This window comes from Vespula pensylvanica, chromosome 14, assembly GCF_014466175.1.
Source record: "Vespula pensylvanica isolate Volc-1 chromosome 14, ASM1446617v1, whole genome shotgun sequence".
Lineage (NCBI taxonomy): Eukaryota > Metazoa > Arthropoda > Insecta > Hymenoptera > Vespidae > Vespula > Vespula pensylvanica.
In genome coordinates, this window is record NC_057698.1 from 4,533,136 (window position 1) to 4,557,793 (window position 24,658).

Genomic DNA, 24,658 nt, shown 5'->3' on the forward strand with positions numbered 1-24,658 from the left:
CATCCCTTTTTTTTCATATTTATTACCTTAGGTGAGATGCAGATCGATCAAGAAATGTCGGAAAAGTTATTGCAAATGTATGAGAAATTGCATTCCACGGCTAAAAATTACAAAGATCTATTGATGTCTCTGATTTCAATATTTGAATGCCTTCACGAGGTGGAACATAAGACGGATGAGGCTAAAATGAAAGTCGATCATATAACGTCCTTCTCTAAATCGTACGACGTTGATGCAGCTTTGAACGATCTTGAAATGATGAAACGAACGATTACAGAGTCCCTGAAGCATATTCAAACGGAGATTGAAGCAGTCATTGTTAGGATAAAACAATTGGAACCACTGGATGCTGCTTTACAGGATATAGAGAAATTGAGGCAGGCTTTGGATAATGTTACCTCTCCGTTCCAAACATTCACAGTTGAAACATTAACGCGGATCGAAGAACATCGTCGGATTTGTATCTTTGGCGAGGATCTCTCGCGTATCGACTCGGATTTACGTGATTTGAACGACCAATTACAAGCTGTCGATGCAAGAATTCATGAGAATTTACAAGCTGCCAAAGTAGCGGCCGCTGCTTTCAGTCAATTCGAGGCAACTATGACGGTAAGTTGGATTAAATAGATAACAAATAATTTTATAATTAATTAACAAGCGATTTCTTTGCTGCTGCTATAATTGATGATGGAATTTTAAACTACGGTAAGACAATAAGATCCAAGAGATAATTAATGTTACAGATATTTTTCTATAATTTTATAGATTTTGGAAGAAAGAATAGACGTCTTTGTAAGAACGACAGAAGATAATATAGTGACCTTGGCACCACATGTGAGAAATGATTTGACATCCTTGAAAGAAAAATGGAGAGATTTGAAGTCCCGCATGGAGAACTCCAAAAAGCGAATGGTCTTGTGTATTCAATATTTCGAACTTTTAGAAGAGGCCAAAGAATGGTATAGAGAGGGTGGCAAACTTTTGATAGTTATCGCTAGGAAAGCCACTAGTGTGAAAGTTCCAAAAGATGCTACTGATTTGCTACAAGAAATCGATAATTACTTGAAACCAGGTGAACAGAATCAGGACAACAGAATTGAAAGATTAAAGGAATTGTCTACGATTATTTTTGGTACCGATAGATTGCCCCAGTTCAACGAAGTTATAGTTGAGAATCGGCAGATGTTAGATTCATTCGCCGTTATTTCATCGGAATTGCGTACCTTAGTGCAGAATTTACAAAATGCCGAAGACTTGAGGGAAAAGCTAAGAATGGAAAAGTTGGAAGCTGATGAGAAATTACATGCCGTTAAAAGAGAAATGGCAGCTGCCGAGGCAGCCAGAAAGGAGGCTGAAAATGCGAGAAAGGTGGCGGAGAAACTTGCCGCAGAAACATTGGAACGTGCCGAGATAGAAGCGAAGAGATTGAAAGAGGAAAAGCTTGCTAAACTCGAAGCTCAGAAGATCACAACACAGCCGCCGTCATTTTCTGTATCTGCTCAGACGGATAAATTTGAGAGTACCGATGAAAAATATATTCACGAGACTCATACATCGGCCGTAACGAAAAAGGAGATTCATATTTTACAAAAGGTAAAGAATCCTATTGATTTTTGGACAAAATATTAATTATGAATTTAACTGTTTAATTGGATTTTAGATGGAGGTAGAGAAGATCGTACCCATCGTGCACAAAGAGCCAAGCCCACCAAAGCAAATAATAACCAAAGAATCCCATAAATCAACCGTACATGAAGTGGAACAAAAGATATTTCCTGAATTCACTATCCCTTTGAACGACGCAACTGTTCAAGAGGGTGAAAAGTTTACTTTCGAGTGCCGCTTGATCGGATATCCCATACCAGAAGTGGTCTGGTACAAGGATGGAATATCCATTTTAAATAATCCTGATTATCTCACCACTTTCCATCAAGGAATTTGTAGTCTTACAATCGAAGAAACATTTGCAGAAGATTCAGCAAGATTCACTTGCAAGGCATTTAATAATCTTGGATCTGCTGAAACATCAGCAATGCTTACGGTCAAAGGTAATAAAATATTAATATTTGATATAATTCAATGTATGAGTCAAAGGAGAATATATAAATGTTCTCTTCTGTATTTTTATTTCTTCATGTTTCTATAGAAACAGCACCAGAAGAGCAACCCAGTCCTCCTGTCTTTGTCAAAGAATTACAACCATCGGTGGCAATCGAAGGTTCCTCTTATCGATTAGATTGTACAGTAGAAGGAAATCCATTACCAACAGTTCAGTGGTACAAAAACGAAACCAATATCGATAATTCTCCTGACTACATTATAACTTATAACAACGGTGAAGCTTGTCTAAGTTTTGAAGAAATTTTCTTAGATGATAGAGCTATCTATATCTGCAAAGCCACCAATCGACTTGGACAAGTGTCTACTTCTGCTATGCTCGATGTAGAATGTAAGCAATAACTTCGCTTACAATCATATTTTTCTCTCATGCGATGCTAAAATAATCAAATGTGTATATATACATATTGGTATTGTTATAGCAATGGAAACATCTACGGAAAAACCTCATTTCTTGACACCATTATCCAACGCGATGGCGAGAGCAGGGCAGAGAGTAAAACTAGAATGTGAAGCTACCGGTAATCCAATGCCGCGGTTATCTTGGACACACGATGGAAAACCGATAGATGAGACCACTCACACGAAAGTAATTATTTCTACATCAATAAAGTTTACTTTCCTTTTGTTACTTATTCTCTATATCAGCATTTCTTTTTACCATGCGACCCAATACATCTGTTTGTAATGATACTGCGACTCCCGATATACTTGTCTGTAATAGTACCACGGCTCAAATATTTATAATATAATATTTTGAAGAACCTAATAGATTGAAGTTATTGCACATTATTTTAATTATATAGCTGTTACTGTGATGTTTTCGCGAACTTGTAATAACGTGTTACGAGATTTTTCTGGAAATCTCTTATGAATTAATTATCCCCGCTTTGGCCTAAGATAGTTATCATTTCGCGGCCAATTAAAAACTTTAATTTATATCGGACCGCAGGATACAAATTGAAAAATGCTGCTTTAGATCATTCGCATCAATGATCTTTTGAAATAATCGTTTCAGATTCAAACAGAGGGTGGTCGAACAAGTTTGATAATTTCGGAAGCTTTTCCGAAAGATGCTGGATGTTATACGGTGATAGCTAAAAGTGATGTAGGCGAAGCGAGTGTATCGTGCAATGTATCGGTGAAAGGACGTCTTCCTCGTGAAACCAGCGATTCCGAGTTCGCTTGCAGTGACATGGAACCTACAGAACCAAAGATTCAACTTCGTCTGAAGGATCATGAAGTTCTCGAAGGGCACACGGTCAGGTTGGATTGTGTTATAGTTGGGCAACCGGAGCCTGAGGTGAATTATTCGTTCTATTTTTTTTGATATACTAATTTCCTTATAGACTTTGATAATTAATGAAGCTTGACTGCTTTAGGTAATTTGGTATCACAATGACAAGCCCGTAAAGGAATCGGCAGATTTTCAATTACTATTTCAAGGCGACAAGTGCTCTTTGATTATTCATGAAGCTTTTGTGGACGATGCTGGAGTGTACAGAGTAGTCGCCATTAACTGTGGCGGTGAAACGTCTAGTCAGTGTACATTAAAAGTTATACGTAAGTTGAGTTTGAAAAGTATTATGAAATTTGAAAGAGTCTAAGAGATCTAATCAAAGGATTGGATTATATTAGCAATTTCTCATCATTCGGAAGACGTGGACTCAAAAGACAAAGAAGCTTCCGAATCAGCAATACATAATTCACCACCAAAGTTTGTGAAATTGCCAACTGATTCTTTGGTAGCTGAAGGTGAGGATGTGAGTTTCGAATGCGCAGTAACTGGTGAACCGAAACCAGAAGTCAAATGGTACTTTGACAACAATGAAATCGTAGCAGACAATAGAATCTTGGTGAGTTCTTATTTTATATGTTTAATACAATTTAATTCTTTTGCCAATTTGTTGATGAATGTTATTGCTTTATTTCGATAGATAAAACAAAAGGAAGATGGTACGATTATGATGAAAATTTTATCAGCCATCCCAGAAGATAAAGGTAATTATGTAGTCAAGGCTACGAATATTTGCGGAGAGGCTAAGGCTTTTGCTAGATTGGTTGTGCGATCGTTGAGCGACTTCAGGAAGAAAGAAGAATTTATCAAAATGGAAGAGAAATTGATAGCACCGAATTTCAAAGAACGATTTGCGAGCAGACTCGTACCAGAAGGAGTATCTACGAAATTCGAATGTATTGTTATTGGAAAACCTGTCCCTAAGGTAGACTTTATAATCATTTTATCATTTCATATAATGATGAAAATGTAGGATAACCATCGAGCATCGAACAATTTCTAGTCTCTCGTTCGCTCAATTAACGATTAAGAATTAACAATAACAGACGATCACTTATGACGAACGTTATAAGCGACACTAATCGATGCTCGAAGGTCAAACTAACGTGCGGAGCTTCGAAAGAAACCGAACTTGTTTGCAATGAAATCTTTTCTTCGATATCTCGAATTGAGTAAACCTCGAAAGTTGGCCAGCCTGTTAGGAGGTAACCGACCAAAGAGTAATTTCGTGCTACCGGGTTATATTTAAACCTTGTACAATGTATCGCGTTTGAAAATCTGCGAGCGTGTCCGCGAGCGGAGAAACTCGGCAGAAGTTCATACGACGCGTTGTCATGCGAATCATTGGGAAGATGACTCGTTGATTGAAAACATAAGAAAAAAAGGAAGATAAGAAAATAATACGAGGAACAATCAGAAAAAAGAAACGAATAAGGAAAAAGAATAAATTTTTACTCGACATTTAGATTCAGTGGTTGTTCAACGATCGACCGGTCCATGGAAAAGATTTCTTGGTCTCCGTTAGTGGCGATCGGCAGGTGCTGACGATACCAGAAACCGGAAGTTCGCATGCTGGAACAATATCTTGCGTGGCGGAGAACACCGCCGGTAAAGCGACTTGCAACGCCAAATTAGAAATCGGTGAGTTTTATCTTAAATCGATTTTTTTATATATCCAATCTATTTTCTTTTTTTCTTTTTCTCTATTTTATTTATATTTTATTATCGAGTCTATTGCACCCTCATTGAATAGCGATGCCAAATTAACAATGATATATGCAATGGTGCCACGAGTTATTAATACTCTTATTTCTGAGCCACAACTTCTTAGTGGAAACTTCATTCACGAGTATCGGCGAGGCAAAAGTCTTGTTTAACGCGAGAACTATATGACATCGTGACACAGCTGCCTACCTTTTTGAAATTTGATAGGTTCGCACTATTTTTGAAAGAGAATCGCGTACGATTCGTTTCTTGCTCTTTTATCGGTCGTCTCGTTCGAATAATTATGTCTACTTTAGGATTGTTGTACTTGTCCGTTTGGTGGAACAAGAACTCGGTCAATTTTTATTGCTCAATACTGATGATTCCAATATTGTGAGCGAGCATCGCGCAAGCGCTCTTCAAACGACGAATTTATTTTTAACCGTGAGTGCAGTTGAAGAAATTCTTCTTTTCCGTATCTTTTCCATCACTGCTACGAGACATTACTTTGAGTCATGACTATAAGTAGATTTCTTATAATTACAAAACTGACATTTTCACGCACATCTTATAGATATTTCAAATTTAATTGTTATAACGTCGGAACAATATATACCAATTGGTTTATCTTCCTGTAACGCGAGACAATTTCTTATTTTTTATATGTATGTATACTTGCAAGTTAAAATCGCTCTTTCTCTTCATATGTCTTTCTTTCTCTTTCAAAGACACGTATACGTATACGTACAGGATACATGTAGAAACCGTGTTATTTTTGTCGGCACGAATACCCAGTACGTAGCTTAGTCTAGAGTCGCTAACCCTGGGAATTTAACTGCTCCTTCTTCTGAGAGTCAAGCTTCTATTAAGACACTTTACGAACGACACTGCATTGAAACTTGATAAATAAAATCAAGAGCAAAGGAGTTGGTAAATTCTTCTTTTATTAGAAAATTTACCAAAAAATACAACTGAAAAATACAAGTTTGTCGTTTTTTTAAGCTTTATTAAATATGTTGTAAATATACCAATAGAAAATAGTAATATAAATCAATGCCTACAGGATGTTCACGATTAATTTAGCTTATCCAGAATAGTTCAGATTTGCATTTGCGATCTAGATATATCGAAATGCATTCCCTGATCTTTAGTTTAACCATATACATTTTGGTAACTGGCCAAGGCGTTTGGTTTCACTCAAATAGCAATAAACCAGAAATCAGAGAAGATCGAAAATCGGAAGGATTATGTAGCAAGCTCTTAAACTTTTTCGTATTTGCTTTCTGTTTGTACCAATTTTAAAAGTTATCTGTCTCAATTGTGAAATACTTTTCCGTATATCTGTGATATTTGTACTTGAATTACGCAAGCCCGACAAATTCCACATTTGAATTTGAGCACACGTTTTGCTACGGCATAGTTGAATCGTGCCAACTATTAATACATTCGTGATTTAAAAGAATCGATGCATATATAGATTCGTTGTCAAATAACAAATAACGATTGATATATTACAGATCGATTAATATAGAATTCAAGTAATATATAAATATCTTCAAAAACTTTGTTATTTATGCACTTATCGTCACGTGATATCGTGAGTAATTTTTCAATCGAAATGTGGGCGATGTCTATTCGAAGGTCGATTATTAGTAAAAAACACGATGTGTCTAATGATAACTTGATTAATCATCCTCATCAGATATCGAGCCGAAGAAGGAGGAAGGTATAGAAAGGGTACTTGAATTGGTTGAAGTAAAACCTGTCGAAGACATGCACGCGGCAAGTAGTAGCGACAAACATTTCTCGGCTGAAAAGATGTCGGACGAAGGAGGATTAGGCAGTCAAATTCTAACTAAAATGTCACAAACCATCACGGAATCCACAACAACTCATACATCCACGAAGAAGGAGTTTATATCATCGACGATGTCCTCATCAACGGCGACACCTGGACAAGAACCTACTAGTGTTACCGTGAAGAGTACTATTCACAGTACTGAACAATCAACCTCTGAGAATGGTGCTCCTCCTGTTGTTCAGGTAATATATTTTCTTCAGAAATCTTTCGCAATGACTATAAAAAGTATGCATTGATTATCAGTCACAGAAAATCGAGGAGTTTGAAAAGATTGTCCAAGATCAGCCAGGTGAAATTCGTCAAGAGAAAACCGTTGTGGTGTCTCAAGGCGAGGAAGGTATAAAACGTGATGGAAAGACTATGCAAGTTCAAAAGCCAAGTAGGAAATCAACAGCACCGAGATTCGTTTCACCATTAACAGGAATGATCGTGGATCAAGGCGCTGATGTCATCCTTGAAGGAATCGTTGATGGTGAGAAGAATTCATTTGGCGCTAATTTGTTGCGAATTAAATGTTATTATTTTTTTTGGCAAATCTCGTGGTCATTGCACTTTTCTTGACATTTGTAATCACTTATTATGAAATGCAACTTTACATTAAACAAGTTGTGATTTTCTAAAAAAAAATCATTTTCTCGTCGTTCTAAGATCATCAGGTTATTAATAACTGTGTTCGTTCATTGAATTATATAGGTTATCCGCAACCGAATATTTCTTGGTCAAAGAATGGACAAGAATTACAGCCTAAGGACGGTGCCAAGACGAGTTATGCTCACAATCACGTACGCTTAGAGTTGAAGAATGTCAACGTAAAAAATGCCGGACGTTACACTTGCACTGCCAGTAATGAGTGTGGATCAGCGAGCAGTACTGCTGATCTTGTGGTCAAAAGTGAGTAATCCAATAATAATGATTTTTCATTAAAAATCATCGTCGACGATTAAGAGTAACGAGTATAATAATATTTCAGAAACAATCTTCCCACCTGTATTCGGTAGACGTTTACAAGCACAAGTTGTGAAACGTGGCGATCGTGTTCTTATGGAAGTTGAAATCACTGGTACTCCAGAGCCTACAGTTACTTGGTATAAAGATGACGTTCCTATCAAAGAACAACCACCTGCATTGAGAATAAGACAACAGGGCAATTGTTACATACTGCAGATCGATAAAGGTAAATTGTGGTTATAATCCTAAAATTATTGCTAGTCACATTTATTTTGTTAATTATTATACGTATTATTTATATTTCCAGCTGAGAAAGCATATGCCGGAAAATATATGGTACGTGCGATTAATGCTGGCGGTGAAGCTCAAAGCATAGCAGATTTTGCTGTGTTCGAACCTACACCCGATACTATGATGGAAGTTCACAAGACGGTTATTTATGAGAATGTTCAAGATAAAAAGATTATCCAAGTAAGTGTTGCTTTTTCACATAACTATATGACATACATCAGGGACAACATATTAATATTCTAAACGCAAATAAGTATGAGTTGATTATATAAAAAAAATGTATATACTTGTACGTAGCCTGACGGAAAAAAGTTCGATGTACCGTCAGCAACTCTGAAGACAGAGCAAGCAGCAGCGACAACGATCCAGCCAAGTTCTATTTTAAAAACTATTCCAACTCCAAGTCCAACTCCAGCATCTACCTTATCCACAATCCGTACAACCCAAGTAATCGAAGAGCCAGAGATGAAAACTTGTCGATCGGAAACGATCTCGTCAACGTTTGAAACTCATCAAACCGAGACTAAATCAGAGCAAAAGTTCCACATGAAGTTGGAACACAAAACTCCGCCGATAATCGAACCGAGAGCTCGTCCCGAGCTAACGACCACGGTAAAGCAAGTTACTCAAGAGGAAATCAGTTCTAAATTTACCGAGCCAAAATCTGCGACCGTGGAAGAAGCAACGAAAATCGAAAACGAGAATATAGAGACTTCGACTATCGCGAGAAAAGATGCATTAAGTTTCTTTGAGTCTATTACGAAGGAAAGTGAGACTGTACCGAAGGGACCTAAAGAAATGATCAAGTTGATTGACGATGCTGATGGAAAGGGACACGAAGTCAAGGTTGGAAAGCTAACGCAAAGTTACGAACGATCTACCGCTTTTCAGGAGATAAAAAAACCTGAGCCGAAACCGACGGACTTTCAAACGACTAAGAAAACTGTCCAGGATATTTTTACCAAGTTAGAACACGGATCCTCGTCGCGCGGGGTGGATAATAAATTATTTGATTTTCCATACGAGGAATACAAATCACCATCGTTAGACACGAGAAAGACGCTTTTAGAAGATATCACTGTATCGGGTCCACCGGTCGAAACGATTTCAAGATTACAAACTCAATCTGAAAGAACTGAAACAATGACGGAAGGATTCAATCTGGTACCGGAACCACCACCCGAAATAGGATACATGCCTAAGCCCGAAGAGATTAAAAAAAAGAGCCCTGAGGTACCACTCAAGGCCAAGCAACTTCAAGAATCTTTTGAAAAAACTTTATCCCCTATCGATGCCCCGGTTGGTGGTGTGAAAATATTTCCTATAAGTCCTCAAAAGGTTCCGGAGAGTCCCAAGATTACGAAGAAATCCTCTATGATTCCACCTCCACCCTTTGAGCTTGAAAAAAAGGAAGTCATTGAAGAAATATGCATTAAGAAGGATGTTCATGAGAAAAAGGACACTAAGATATTGAAGGAAGAAAAAGTCGAACCACCAAAGTTCGTTCCAGCACCGAGTGCCAGACCACCGTCACCTCCTAGACCCTGGTCGTCCTCTTCGGACATAGAAACGAGATCACACGTATCCACGGATATTTCGGAATATAGATGTCATTCTGCCGCATCCAGTCACCAAGAGATATTACGATCAACTTCACCGCGACCTTCTGCCGATGGTTTAGCGATGGAAAAGTCATGGGCAAAAAAATGTACAGATGCTACACGAAAATCTTGGCCACCACCATGTGATTCTACTACGACGATACCTAAACAATTGCCTGGAGAAGATTATAAGAGCTCGACAAAAGAATTTAGACAGGAAACCGAACACACATCAGACGGGGGTATTAAAAAGACGAGTATGGAGTCTTCGAGTACCTTAGAGAAACGTTCTTGGAGTTCGAAACAGGAATCAATGGAGAAAGTTATAGAAAGAGCACCTTCGCCGCCCAAGGTAAAACCAATTATTTATAAGGCTGAAACCATTAAAGTCGATCATGCCATTAATACTATTCAAGAAAAATCGATGCATGAAAAGTATACATCGGAATACGACATACAGAAACAGGCAAGTTCCGAAAAAACTATCGAAGAGTTTTCAGTAAAAAGTCCCTGGTCAGTGGAAACGGATTTAAAAGCACCTGGCTTAGTAAAAAGTGTCGAACCACCGAAGAAAATATTTGTCCCACCGCAGGAATCTTTGATGACAACCGAATCCTATTCGTATGATTCGGTTATTTTGGAACCTGGTCCACCACCGGAAATTGGCTATGTGCCACCGCCGATGGTAAAAGAGAAAAAAATAGAGAAGATCGAGAAAACGCTAGAGATGTCATTAGAGACCAAACCGGCTAAGATTCCACCGGGTGCTATTAGAACCATACCACCACCAGTTTCGCAAAAAAAGGAAGAACCACCTCCGGTTCTACCACCCAAAGATGTTCGAATCACTCCACCACCTATTCCTGCGAAACAATCTCTCTTGGATAATTTAGAACCTTTTCCGTTCAAACCATCTTCGTCTCCAACGATAACTAAATCAGCCACGAAACTTTTGCCACCTCCAACGCCAACTAAATTTGTTAAGGGAACTTTCGGAAGTGATTACGAATCGGACATAGACATTCATGTGAAGCCAAAATGGCGACCTTATGAAAGCGACAGCGAGGAGCCACGTTATCGCAGAGTACAAGCACCGATAACCAAGCAAACCATTAGACCAAGATCAACGGAACCAGAACCGTTACCTCCTTCCAAATTTGATATTCCTCCAGTCGAATTTTCAGGTCCGTCCAAATCTATATTAACCGAAGAAACTCAACAGAAGATGTATAAGAAAACAACTTTCAAACGACACGAAAAGGAAACAAAAGAACAGCCAAAATATCAGCCTAGTCAAACTCAAACTCCTCCTATCGTTCTAAAGCCAGGTTCTCCACCAATTTACGTTCAACCAACCAGCAAACCTCAAGCACCTAAGTCTCCACCAACGAAAAAACCAGAGTCTCCAAAGTTCAAGGTGAAGACTTTCCAACAAGAGAGTGGTTATATGGCAGACACGGACGAGCCGTTACAACAAAAAGCTTCCAATATTACCATTCAGAAAAGCTTTGGAAAGCACGATGGTTCCACCAGTTCGGCAAGCTCGCACATAGAATCTCGCACGTCCTATTCCGAAAGCAAATCTGAATACTTTGAAAGTAAAAGTTATCACAGTCACCAACAACAGAAGAAAGACGTGTCATCTTTCGTTCCAACTACACCTTCACCTCCCAGTTCCTTACCAAGTCAAAAACCTGCCGTCCAACAGCGAACGTCGTTTATTGAGAAGACATATTCTTCATCGAGTGGAATCGAGCCCACTAAGTTAAAAACTGCGAAGGTTCGACGTGTTTCTACGTCTTTTTGTTTGGCGTGTTCTTTGTGCAAATGTGTAGAATTATATTTTGTATCTCCTCAATAAGCAATTAACAATTAAATCCCAAGATATCAATTCATTAACATTATAAAAATATTTACAGTATTATGATGGAGTAATGCCTTCGTGCATGAAAAATATGTTTTATTGTTACTCAAGAGTGTTCTTAGTGCACACAGATAGAAAGCTATGTTAACCTGTGTTTAGATTATTTTTTTTTGGTCGATCGTCTTGAGCTTTGCGTAGATGAAACGAGAATTAAAATTTGCTAATTAGACAATGATCATGTTTTTCGGGAATTTGTTTCTTGGCTCAAATATATTATTTTTCTACAGGAGACAGTTTATACCACGGATCTTTCTTCGCCTCGAAAAATGGATACAATGCGGAAGGCACCCTCTCCAAGCCCTTCCAAATTTGTCAAGGGCGAATTTCGTGAGAGTGATTACGAAAGCGATTACGATGGTAGAATCTCGTCTGTCTGGAAACCCCGCGGTACTGAGATCGATGATCGTTCTTTCAAACCAGTGAAACCTACTCTAACTGGTTCAGGTATTTTTTAAGTTCAAATAATAATTTATTTGTCCAATATGGTAGAGATATATAACTCACGACAGTTCCATTCTAAACGTTCCACACTATACGTGTCTATACAAGTAATTGTTCTGATGTAAACATTTGTTGAAGCACACTTTGTTGTGCATAGAAGTAGCACTCTACGCACTAGATTTGATATTTTCTACTTCCTTTGACTTCTTTATTCGTGTAAATTATAATACAAAGGATGGTGATGGGATAATCCTTTTAAAATATAATCGGGTAGGTTGTTCAATCAGGATGTAAAGTGAACCGATCGTACAGGTGAAAAATAATTGGAAGTTGACCCTAATAGGACTCTTACTTTGCAACTTTTTTCCAGCTTACAACAAGTAGACCTCCCGGCAAGCTTTCTTCTCCTCTCGTTGTAAACCTCGCGAGACAAGTTCTCCTATCTTCCTGCTTCGCTTGTCTCTCTATCTTTACTTCTTGGCTACTCTAAGTACGTACGTTAGTTAACCCCAGCTTTTCTTTCTAAGGCTTCACACCTGTATATCCAATTTCATCGCTCTTTTCCTGCTTTCTTTTCTTCGTGTTCTCTTCTGTCAATAATTAACTTCGTCGTTGCGGGATTTAATCCCCCAAAAGAATTATATCGCATAACTTGAAATCAAACGCAATGGCTGTATGATGCTGTTAAGGGTGCAAAACCAATAGAAGAGCAGACGTGAAAATGGCCCAAATAATGTCCGAAAGTATGACCTCCTTTCTTTTATTGAATTCTCTCTCGATCGAGGTCACCCGGGAAATATTTTCTACGTAGGAAAACCTAAGGAACCAATCGTGGCAACACCATCAGAAAAAAGAATCGAAGAAACGCCATCGAGCTTCGGTCAAAGAACATCGATGAAAGAGATCGAGCAAGAGAGTCGGGTAGAAGATAGATCGGTCGTTACACCGACTAAAATAAAGCAAGTTTTATTACCTGGTTCTCCACCTGAAATCGCTTACGCTCCACCTCATGGTCAAGAAACGTATTACGAAGCACGAGCGGGAATGCCCTATCATAACGCAATTGGTACGGAAACTAGGAAAACGGTTCGAATGGATGAATCGACGGAAAATAGTAGAAGAATCGTCACAGTTGAACAAACTAGTCGGGTCATCAAGTTTGGTGATGCACAGAAAACAACAAGCGATCTTGGTCCCTTAGATTCAATGAAGACGCAAAAACAAGAGAAATCCTATTATCGTGTACCGACTCCTAAAAAGTTTGTACAGGGCCAATTTAGGGAGTCCGATTACGAAAGTGACGTTGATTCTAGTAGAATTAGACCAAAGTGGGCACCTGCAGATAGCGACTCGGAGGATCCAAGATACAGAAGAGTTCAACCTCCTTCTGGGAAAAGTATTAGATCGAGCAGTCTTCCGGTTAGACAAGAACATGTGGTTTCACCGTTGGAATTTGATACTGGTCCACCGCCGATGAAAAGACAAACATCGATGACTCAGCTTCGTGATGAGATCAAATCCAGCAAACTTGAGTCACAGAAATTTCAACAGCCGCCATTTTCAAGGCAAGACGAGCAAGTTTTGCAGCCTGGCTCACCCCCGGAATTTGGTTTCGTATCCAGGAACGAGGTCAAAAAGGCTGCCAATCGTAAGGGCATTTCATAAGATTTTTTTCTTTATTTTTATATTCGATACAAAAATTATTTTTCTCAATAGCTACATTATTTCAGTTTGTACAGTACTATAAAATATGACGTTGATTGGAAGACAAATGCAAAAATTGTAATTATTACACTTGTAGATAGTGATGTCGCTTTTATGTAAAAATAACTGCGTGTTATTTTATTTTCTTACACATTTTTCTATCATCATCGTCATCATCATCATCATCATCATCGACACGTTACACCTTACTATCTTTTAATTTTATATTTTTTAAATTTCTTTTATTTTGCGTTATATCATTATTCACTTCAGCTTGTTTCACATTTTCTATTTTTTCTATCCTTATCTTCTTAATTCTTCTATTTCTTTTCGTCTTTCTTTCTTCTCCATTTACAAGTTCCCTGTTCTTTGTCTTTTTGAAAATTTGCTGGCAAGCTCATATCCCGTAACACGAAAAATCTGAAACATCCGTAGACGTGGCGTCACGTCACATGAGTGATATGACGAGTACCTTCAAATCCAAGACCGAAAAATTCGTAAGCGACATTCAATCGGATCTGAAGCAAGGTAAACCAATCTTAAAACATCCTGCTGAGAGTCGTGTTAGCGACGGTGACGAGCCGCGGACGTATAGAGAAGAATCTCGAGTTGCTGAACACGGTAAACACTGACATATGACTTTTTACGTATAATACACAAAATATATTTCACTTTTGAGTTGATGTTAATTGTTAAGACTACGAAGTATTCTAATAAGTAAATATCAAAGACGAACGAGTATAAGTATATATAAGTTTATCGTCACTTAACGACTATAGGAATGAAGCAAATCGATCCGGATACTGGACTAATATACTTCAAGTATGACTTCGGCTATGAATTTGGAATCGTTTTACCTGGCGAGGGTAAAAAGACTATCACTAGTACCAATAAAACGATCCAGGGTCAAAGACGGGCTAGTGACATCGAGGTGCCTATCGTTCATGAATTTACTACCAAGAAAGAAAATGGTTATGCGAAAAAAGGGACGACTACGTCCTCATCGTCGACTCGTTCGACTAAATCTGCTACCACTAAGTTTGGCCCTTCGAAAACAGTAAAATGGGAACCAACGTCCGAGAGTGAATTTTCTGAAGCCGAGGATACGAAGAACGCTAGAAGAAGATATCCTGGCGTTGGTGGAGATACCATGCCACCACCACCGAATCTCGTTATACCTTGTTCACCGTCACCGTCCAGATGGGATCACACCACGCCCAGTCCGCTTTCCCTCAGTCCAAGCTTGCCGAGTCTCTCTCCCCGATACAGTAGCGCTACTGGACCACCCAGCAACGTGGATTCTGCAGGTATATACCTGCCTTCGACACTTTGCTTTGTATTGTTATGTTGAATTATATCTATTGCCATTTCAGAGACATTTTCTGCTTGATTTCATGTACTTGCACTTTTTGCCGATTTTGTTCAATGAAATTCGCTTGAGGCATTGCAGCATATATATATATAATATTTCGGAATAGCACTGGAACTTTTATAGCGTCAAAGCGTACAAAACTATTTCTCTTTGCATGAGAATTGTCTATATTTAGCGGAGCATTTTACATTTGCAAAAACATCAGAAAATTTGCTCATCGAATCGAGGAGAGAAACCCAATATTGACTAACTTTATGCATTCATTTAGGCATGGAATTTGTGAAAAGTCGGTTTTTCTTTAAGCACTTTATCTATCGTTACTTTATCTGTAAGCTCTGATGCTGTCTATCTAGAAAGTGGTATGAGTGTTAACTTATACTCGTTTATTTTTTCTTTTATCTTAAAGTCATGTTTAATTTAACAGGTTCGCCATGGCCAACGAGTAACGGAGTCGCATCTACTAAAGAAGTAATCCAGCCTTATCTTGAAATATTACCAAAGAAAGCTCCTCTCTTTATCACGGTAAATTATCTGTTCGACTTGTTGGTTTATTGAAACGAAACCGTTTGAAATTGAAATTTGGAATAATTGATTTTAGCCTTTGAGAGACATTGCTGTTGTGAGTGGACAAACCGCGAGATTCGAGTGCATTGTTCAGGCAGAACCACAACCAAATATCTTGTGGTCGAAGGATGGTAGAATTATTGAAAATTCCTCCAACTATGAAATACATTACAGAAATGGTGTTTGTCGTCTAACTATCGCTCATGCTTTTCCTGGTACGTTATCAATTGGAACTTTTTTTAACAAATCTTCTGCATTATTTTTTTTTTATAATATTACATTTTTCAGACGATGCCGGGACTTACGCTTGTACTGCCACGAATGGTTTAGGATCCACTGTAACTTCCGCTACCTTGCAGGTTCCAGGTAACAGACGATCAATATACGCACCTATTTAATGATGATGGAAAGGTTGTAGTATATGTAAAAAAAAAAAAAAAAGGAAAAACTAAGATAAAAAACAAAAAAAAAAAGAACAAAACACGAAGATACAGTGAAAAATGGTACAGCTTATATTATGAGGGTGGTGGAAAATGTCTAACTTTCTGTCGTCCATAGACTTCGAATCGTCACGTATATAAATGTTTCATGAAACTTTAATTAGACAGGTAATTTGTTCTGGAAAGATCCCAAAAAATTGTTTTGATGTCAAACTTCATATTTTATTGTAAAGAAGAAGAAAATAACGTCAAATCCAAAAATCATTCTATTCGTTCAAGTTTAAAGAATATGATTGTTTTGTATTTTTTATTAATATTTCGCAATATGGACGAGGAGTTCTAGTCAATCATCAGTGAGAACAATCCGAGTGATTTCGAAAAGTGGTGGTGAATTTTTTTGTAGTCGCGTTATGACTCTTTTCAATGCATTTTTGTCGTTGCTGACACTAAAGACTTTCGAAAAAAAAATCGCTTCGATAGGCTATTTTCTTTTCTTTTGCGTATTTCTCTCGCACTTTTTCTTTCTTGCTCTCTTTCTTTATTTCTCTCTCCCTCTCTTTCTATCTCTCTATCTCTCTTTGTTACTTTCTCAGTTCTTTGTTACTTTCTCTTTAGCACATGATCGTTTTCCTAACTTCTTTCATCCATCTTATCATAGATTAGAATTATAGTTTTTTTTTGTTTTTACTTTTCTTGAAAAATTATCTTATACTCTCGTGAGATTGACAAACTTACACAGTAATACATATGTATGAAAAAGATCCTTTTAAAGAAATTCTACGAGCATATTTCTATATTTGTAAGATGAAATGAGAAGGAGAAAACGATCAAAGATTCAAAAAAAAAAAAAAAAGTAAAAAAGAAAAAAGAAAAAAAAAGAAAAAGAAAAAGAGAGAAGATTCTGAAAAAGCGTTCATTTACATCTCTTAAATCATTAAGCAAATCTATTTATTTATCTAAGTGAGTCTTTTGTTCGAAAATAAAAATGCTAGTCACATTTTGTTACTTAAAATCTAGACGAACGATAAGACTACTACTATTTGTTATTTTCTTGCATAAATAAGAATGAATCGGTTGATTGAGGATCGACATGTGTTGCGTTCCACATGTTTTTAATTTTTTGGTGTTTCCATGATATATTCATTAATTTCTTCAGATTAAATACATAAATGAATTTATGGCAAAGGCGAAACACGAGATTGTTATAACGCATTCGCGAAAACATAAACAGATCATTGTTAATGTTCTTATCATCGTCAACGCTATGATATACTGTGTAAATAAACGTGTGCTTCCTCTGCAATATAAAAGCTGGGTTTTATGGTGTAACCATTTATTTTTCTCTTTCCCGCCCTGCTGTCGCTCTTTCCGTAAAAAAAAAAAAAAAAAATCATAAACCATGTACTTACGTAGTTATGTCTGCGATGGATATTCGTATGTCTTGCATGTACATAATTGAGAAAAGCGATAAGGTACGATTTATCGAAAGTCAAAAATAGAAAATTAGTCGAACGTTTTGGGAATATGTAGAATAATTTTCTGTAGATAATATAGTTTTAATTAAATATGCACGAACGATCATATATATAATAAACGATAATCATTGAATATCACCAAAATCGGGACTATGAATCATTACTAACATCTGGAGATTACTAACTTATCATTGATGGTAATGGGTAACCTATTGCACGTACTTATATACTTGCACTAGGTATTATTTAATTTAATTATTCGTTCGATTGCAACAAAAGTGACACAGTATATTTTGTATGCGATAAAACAACATTATTAAAGCAAACATTATTAAAATAACAGCCGTATCATTTTTTTTGCATGGCAAATGTAATTTATATGATATAAAAGCGAATAAAAATAGTCGGATTATTTTGGATATAAATTTTCTCCGAAGAGTAGACGAATTCTGAACGGAAGGTATGAAAATAGACGGCAAGGTAAATCGGAAGTGCGGAGGGAAATGTTGACTCGCCGATCTAAGAATAAACGAAGGAGAACAAGCTATATACCGATTGTTCAAAGATGTTTATCTTATTTATTTATTTTTTCATTTTTTTTTCGAGAATTAAAAAAGAAGACACGGATTCTTCGCGAAATCCATTGCGTCGAAATTTGAAGAAGAGGAGAAAATTGCAAATAAAATTTCTCGTTTATTTGTTCTGTTGTTCAAACGAATTTCGCATTTATCTGATCGCAGCAATTACCATCGCAATATATAGATCGTTAAAGTTTCGCGAAAGAGCCGAGTTTAAGAGTCACCGACTGTCTTGACAAGTGTTATCACACTTTAAATAATTTTAATTTTTGAGCAAAAAGAGAGCAAAGGATCTGGTACGCGGGGAACTGTCAGAAATAGCAACGTCGATCGAAGAGATTTTGCGGGAGGAATTTTCGAAGCGTCGCAAGTCGATTTGGTTTTCTCTACTTAACTTACCTCGAATTCGTTATTGTTATTCGTTCTACACGGAAGATTTTTGATCGGAAACGAATAATATGATGTTTCGGCATCGATGACGTCATCCTTCCTCTCGTCGTCTACCTCGAAAGAAATTATTTACTTAAGTGAATAACGATTTAAGCATGAGGAGAGGAGGGAGACAGATAAAGAGAGAGGAACGCGCTTAACGATTCGCTTGTTTACTTTTCGTTTGTACCTTCTACTTATGTAAAAGAAAAACAACGAACAAATTCGCATGCCAAAGAAAAAGAAAAAAAAAAAAAAGAAATAGAAAAAAGGGAAAGGAAAAAAAAAGAAAGAAAAAAGGAAAATAAAATAGAAATTTTCCCTTATTCTACATTAAACGCGATTTCAGGTGTATCCCCGCAATTTGACACGAGCAATCGAGAACGATCCGTTAATGAGGAATTATTGGAATGTTCACCGAGGTACGTAGCACTGAAGGATCTCTTTCTACCTCAAGAAGAAATCAAGCTCACCATAACGAATCATCGGCACGCATCGATTTACGAATTTGCACTGGCATCTAATTACAGGTAGATGGAAATATAGATACAGTCAAATGTCGTTACGTTCTGTTTTTTTTTTTCTTTTTTTTTCTCTTTTTAATGCGACCGATAGGCTTGGGCGTGCGTTTACCAAGCGGAATTGCTTTTGCAGCTGCGAGAACAGGAGTTATCTTGAAAATTGTACCGGTGAATACGATTACGACGAAAGGACAGGAGAACCGTACGCTAAGTCAAAACGTCTCGATTTTTCTGATATTGAGAGAAACGGGACGTATTGCGACCTCGATCAGGACGACGAGAACGAGGATGATTTGCATACGCAGTCATTTCGTAGGATCGAGTCGAACGGTAAAGTACATTTTTTATTATATTACGTATTATAATTATCTACGTATGCAGATTTACATATATATTATTGTAAATATCTAAAGAGAAGGAAGATTGATTGAATACATTCAGAGTTATAGCAGTAATTGTTCGTCGTTGTCCGTGAATCGCGAAAATAGAATTCCACGCTCTCGATTAGTCTACTAGCAGGTGGACAATATGAGCGTTCAAGCCTTGTCCGATGATTTTAAGAGGAGAGCTGAATCATAGACACGATGAAACACGATTAGTAACGCCGGCGAATATTTCATGAATCTCGAAATAGAAGCTCGTTGGTAGCGCTTTGCGCTACCTTCGTGAAACGATGATTCATATTCGACCCACCTTTCGCTGATCCTTCTGAAGTTTTCCTCAGTTGAGAGCTTTCAACGAGGACGCTCTGTAAAGTTTGCATTTTACGATGATTGCTCGAAATAACCATGAAAATCTAATACCAATCAATTTATTTACCCGCCACTTAGATTCAGTCGTATGTATTGCGAAACATCTAGCAGGTATAGTGTAAGGTGGATTTCTCTCTCTCTTTCTCTCTCTCTCTTTTTCCTTCTTTTACCTCGTAACACGAAACCGAAGGCATTGTACAGCGATTCCGTCCAGCATAATGTCTGAATTACACGCTCGCGCGACTGGATCTGACCTACAACTCACGAGCGAGGTTTCGTACGAGTGCAGTTTAAACCGCGGTTAAGCTGTACCATATGTTTACCTGCACGATATAATCAGCCTGAGTTACTTTATTGGAATATCGTTCGATGATTGTTTTTCCTGAATAATTTTTTTCCTTCTTAATACATATTGAACGTAGAACGGGTGAAGAAATGATAACTTTTCTTTTGCGATATGAACGCACTTAACGATTGAATTTTGATATCCCAAAGAATGTCATCGATTGTTCTTACGATCGAGTAATTATTTTATCGGAGAGATAATACCTAAGAATATTCGAGGTTATTAGCACTAAACGGTTCATTTTGTATATATAAGTTTAAATATAAATATAAATATATATATATATCTTTATATATATATATATATATACACACACACACACAGAGGAAAGTGTACATATAGCATGCAGCAGCATCGTTGGCACCACACATATGTAAGTTACGCTTACTGTGCGAGTTTGCGAGGACCAGCGCGTGTCTCGCTCCGATTCGTCGGGATGCGGAATGCTAACGGTTGGACAAGATCGTTCCTATACCTACATAAGTTTCACGTGATGTAGGAACGATCTGTCAACTGGCTTAAATATCTGATTTTTTTTTTATTCAAAATGTCCTATCAATTTTAGCAAATACTAATTGGTTGTACGATTAAACCAAACGATAAAATTTTCGAATCGTAATTCGAAAGTACGTAAAATCGAACACTTTTTGTGAAAAGGAATATTTAGTACAATAAAGATAAAAATAAAAATAAAAATAAAAAGAGAGAAACAATGTCGAAATCGTGTTGTGCTACGAAGCGATGTGCGCGCGACGTTTTAAAAATAAAAGCTCGATACTTGGATCGTACTCGAAAAGAAGGGCATTAAGAGTAACACGACGTTAGATGTAAAAAAAAAAAAATAAAAAGGAAACGCACTCGGCTGGTGATTCGTAACGAATTAAAAGGATACTTCGTCGCATCGTCCAACGAGTTCGTACTCACTTACGAGTATTATTACGCGCGTCCCTCCTTCTTGTCGTCGTCGTTGTCGTCGAACGAGTTTAGAGCAGACCAAGTCAGCGACATGCCGCCGCAAAATGCGTCGGCGAGCTCTCGAAACTCTTTCATCGGGGGTTGCTCATGGCTAAACTTGGCCAACCAAGCCTACGTACGGTACATACGAGTTGGGCTTAATTGATTTATGTTATTTTTAATATTTCTTGCATTTTTTCCCTTTCTTTTTTATCTCTTTTTTCTTTTTTTTTTTCTTTAATTTGTTTCTGCTTATCTAGCAATAGTGATATGTCGTACATTCAGGTCATTTATTAACAAATCTTGTATTGATGTCCCAGTTTTGTACAACAAAATGAATACAAACTGCGTCAAGGATTTTGCTTTTTTTTAGGATGATTCATTTTTAAAAGCGCTCAAATTCATTTATAAAAGTAGCAATAATTATGGGCCAAAATTTGAAATCGGATAGGCTTAAATTTTGTTCAAACGGTTTTTTTCGTTCAAGGTTATTCGAAGGTCAATAAATTTGTATCATTAAATTCCAATGACTTTTTCTTCCTTTTTTTCACGCTTACTAAAAATTGATATAAATGTCAACGATAGATGAAGCAATGATTGTAATCGATATCGCGAGAATGGACGATCACGATTGCGGACAGGTGTGATACCAGACAAGTTCTCACCAACAATATGCTTGTGTGCACGGCATATGTAAAATACGTCTTGAAAGATAGGAGAGAGTTGAGAATAAGAAAAAGGAAGCGAAATAGAGGCCGGGAAAAAGATATAAATACAGTCTATGGAAGGTTGTGAGTGCGTGTATGTAAATATTGTACTAGTCTAACGTGTATGAAGATAGAAGAAAATGGGGCGTTTAGAAAGAAAAACAAAAGTGCAAGAGAGAAAATTTAGAAAGAAGTGCATTTTAAATTTGTTCTGTAAACTGAAGTTTCACCGTTGAATAAAGATGTTTGAGAAAATATCGTTCAATTAAATTAAATGATATTAATAATGATGAACATTTGATATAAATTAGTAAAGAATGAAATAATAGAAACGAATAAATGTAACATATTGTTAAAGAAAGAAAGCGAGAGCGAGAGCAAGTTTAGAGAAGTGGAGAAGGAGTAAGAAGAAAGAAGAAGAAGGAGAAGGAGATGGAGAAGGAGGAGGAGGAAGAAGAAGGGGAGGAAGAGAAGGGGGAGGGGGAGAAAATGCGAAGACGCGTGGGCGGCTGTCAGTGAGCGCGAGAACTGCGTGAGCCACGCGTCGTTTCATCGTATCGTGTCACATTGGCTCCTAGGTATCTCTTTTGCCGAATTTAACAAAACATATATCTATAATTCGAGCAAGGAGGTACACGCGCGATACACTCCAATTTCTTTTACACCAAAAACGTAAGATTCGGTAAAAAGAAATCAGGATTTTCTTAAATTTTTCTATGAATAATTTAAAATTCATGAAAATGCATTAACTTATATAACTTATATTAATCAATATAATTGTTCTTTTTTCTACTTTAGTTAGTCCTTATCGTCGTTTATATCGGATAAACAAAGCAAAGAAAATTACGAGTGCAACGTAGAGATTTCTCACAAAACATTTGTAGGTAGGTAAGACGAAACAATGCTGTAACGTAATCAAATCTTATCAGAACAATTCGATCGAAAAAAAAAAGATAACAAAGAGTCCGTTTGTTCTTTCTTATTCGAAAGAATGAAACTGCTTAGCTGAATCAATATACGAAAAAGCTCATGCAACTTTCGAGAAAAAAAGTCAATGTCATTCGTTTATTATTACAACGATTTTACACATAGAAACGAACCTGAATTTCTTCGAAGGTTGAAACATGCTTGCTTGTAGCCCGCCTACGTCTAGTTACGAAGAGCCAAGGCACATTTTTTACGGCTCTAATCAGACACGCGAAGAATGGTTATTTTTATTCCTCGATGTTCTTGATTTAAAATCATCCATTAGTTATCTGGTACTTTGCTCAGGAGTTAGCTCTCGATCGATTAATTCCTTAATTTATAATTATTGAATAAGAGTTACATGAATTAATAACGTAGGATTAAAAATGATTTCTATATGTCAGTGAGTGACTTTAACAAGCTACGGTGCCAAACTTGGTACTGTCTATGTCAATTTGTACGTCTTCTTTCAATGATTCTTTCGAAAATGATTAATGCGTATAATTCGAATTCGATTTACAATCTTGATTGATCTCACGTCAAAATAAAGATATAGAAAATATTTGAATATGTTAAGTTTGAAGCTCCCCTTTATTCATATAATGTATAATAATTCAATGATTGATCACTGTTGAATATTACATTCCTCTACAGAGGGTTTTACATTACAAAACAAAGTAATTCCAAATGGAAAAATTGAAACATGGATGTAAGAGGATGATTTCAACGACGCGACCGAAACTTCGTCACTCATCTCTCGTCATCATTTTCCGTGTCTGAAGAAGCGTCGGGACGCGAGGCGTCCCCACCCTTGGAGTCGCCTTTGCTACCCCCACTTTTCGAGAAGGCTGTCTACGTTTTTCGAAGTCGTCTCCGCCAGCAATTCGCATTCGACCGACGTCTTGGTTTAAAGAGTCTCGGGGATAGAGTTTTGAAGATGACTTGACTTCTGCCGACTGGAGTGAGCCGCGAATAGAAGAGACAAATATTTTAGCGAAAAAAAAAAAATAAAGGAAGCGCTTCGATATTTCGATATTTCGATATTACGATATATATATATATATATATATATATATATATATATATATATTTATATATATATTATAACGAAGAATTCGATCCAAGAGATCGTATACGCGAGTGATATAGAATTTTTGTTGTTGTTGAGTGTTTTTATGCCCTTAATTTTCCATTTTCGGAGATACGAATTTGAAGAAGAAGTATTTGAATCTATCGATCCACGACAGCTCGAGGGTCAGAATACTGTATCCCTCTTGTAACGATTTTCTAATCGTCAAAAATCAATATCAAACGTTCAATTCAAAATGAAGCGACAACAGCAACAGCAACAGCAACAGCAACAACAACAGCAGCAACAACAGCAACAATACACGCAACAAAGAACCGAACGACAGGTTACTCGGCAACAGATCACCAGTCAGCAGAGAGGTCAGTTGTTTTTTGGAATTTCATCATTATCTGAAAATACAAAACGAAATTTAAAAGACGAAAAATTTAGCCGAAAGGATAAGTGCGTAGTTTAAAATTGTAGTTCGGTTAATTAGAATTTTATTGCATAATATGCATTGTATTTCTGTCACTGTTACATGACAAACTTTATAGCTCCCTGTTTCAAACATTGGTAAAGTTTTTCAATCAATCAAT

The 24,658-nt window shown here is 37.0% G+C and overlaps 1 protein-coding gene and 2 long non-coding RNA genes across 13 annotated transcripts in view; 2 read left to right on the forward strand and 1 right to left on the reverse strand.

Moving 5' to 3' along the window:
• LOC122634087 (titin) overlaps positions 1-24,658 on the forward strand; it is a 120,648-nt gene that overhangs the window by 19,716 nt on the left and 76,274 nt on the right. For 3 of the 6 annotated variants that reach the window (XM_043822669.1, XM_043822670.1, XM_043822671.1), the window contains 25 exons: positions 32-609; positions 766-1,593; positions 1,661-2,048; positions 2,147-2,449; positions 2,541-2,707; positions 3,137-3,421; positions 3,501-3,681; positions 3,757-3,974; positions 4,056-4,340; positions 4,882-5,056; positions 6,822-7,162; positions 7,224-7,452; positions 7,674-7,871; positions 7,951-8,154; positions 8,236-8,399; positions 8,517-11,600; positions 11,972-12,188; positions 12,997-13,833; positions 14,325-14,510; positions 14,669-15,196; positions 15,686-15,783; positions 15,860-16,040; positions 16,114-16,191; positions 19,097-19,277; positions 19,402-19,598. In XM_043822669.1, coding sequence (XP_043678604.1) covers positions 32-609; positions 766-1,593; positions 1,661-2,048; positions 2,147-2,449; positions 2,541-2,707; positions 3,137-3,421; positions 3,501-3,681; positions 3,757-3,974; positions 4,056-4,340; positions 4,882-5,056; positions 6,822-7,162; positions 7,224-7,452; positions 7,674-7,871; positions 7,951-8,154; positions 8,236-8,399; positions 8,517-11,600; positions 11,972-12,188; positions 12,997-13,833; positions 14,325-14,510; positions 14,669-15,196; positions 15,686-15,783; positions 15,860-16,040; positions 16,114-16,191; positions 19,097-19,277; positions 19,402-19,598 — 10,131 coding nt within the window. Of the gene's footprint in view, positions 1-31; positions 610-765; positions 1,594-1,660; positions 2,049-2,146; positions 2,450-2,540; positions 2,708-3,136; positions 3,422-3,500; positions 3,682-3,756; positions 3,975-4,055; positions 4,341-4,881; positions 5,057-6,821; positions 7,163-7,223; positions 7,453-7,673; positions 7,876-7,950; positions 8,155-8,235; positions 8,400-8,516; positions 11,601-11,971; positions 12,189-12,568; positions 12,929-12,996; positions 13,834-14,324; positions 14,511-14,668; positions 15,197-15,685; positions 15,784-15,859; positions 16,041-16,113; positions 16,192-19,096; positions 19,278-19,401; positions 19,599-23,740; positions 24,443-24,658 lie in introns of those variants that run through there. The other 3 variants (XM_043822673.1, XM_043822674.1, XM_043822675.1) reach the window with 3 other exon arrangements.
• Positions 19,592-23,594, reverse strand: LOC122634094. Of its 6 annotated transcripts, XR_006328299.1 has the most exons (6): positions 23,128-23,594; positions 20,755-21,452; positions 20,344-20,569; positions 20,088-20,274; positions 19,962-20,016; positions 19,592-19,836 (listed from the first exon to the last, which is right to left on the reverse strand). It is a non-coding gene; the product is annotated as an uncharacterized LOC122634094 (long non-coding RNA). The 6 variants fall into 6 exon arrangements; XR_006328303.1 differs by having other exon boundaries at positions 20,088-20,486; positions 21,295-21,452; XR_006328300.1 differs by having other exon boundaries at positions 20,088-20,569; positions 21,295-21,452.
• LOC122634096 lies at positions 22,445-23,683 on the forward strand. The gene is made up of 2 exons (XR_006328304.1): positions 22,445-22,699; positions 22,826-23,683. It is a non-coding gene; the product is annotated as an uncharacterized LOC122634096 (long non-coding RNA).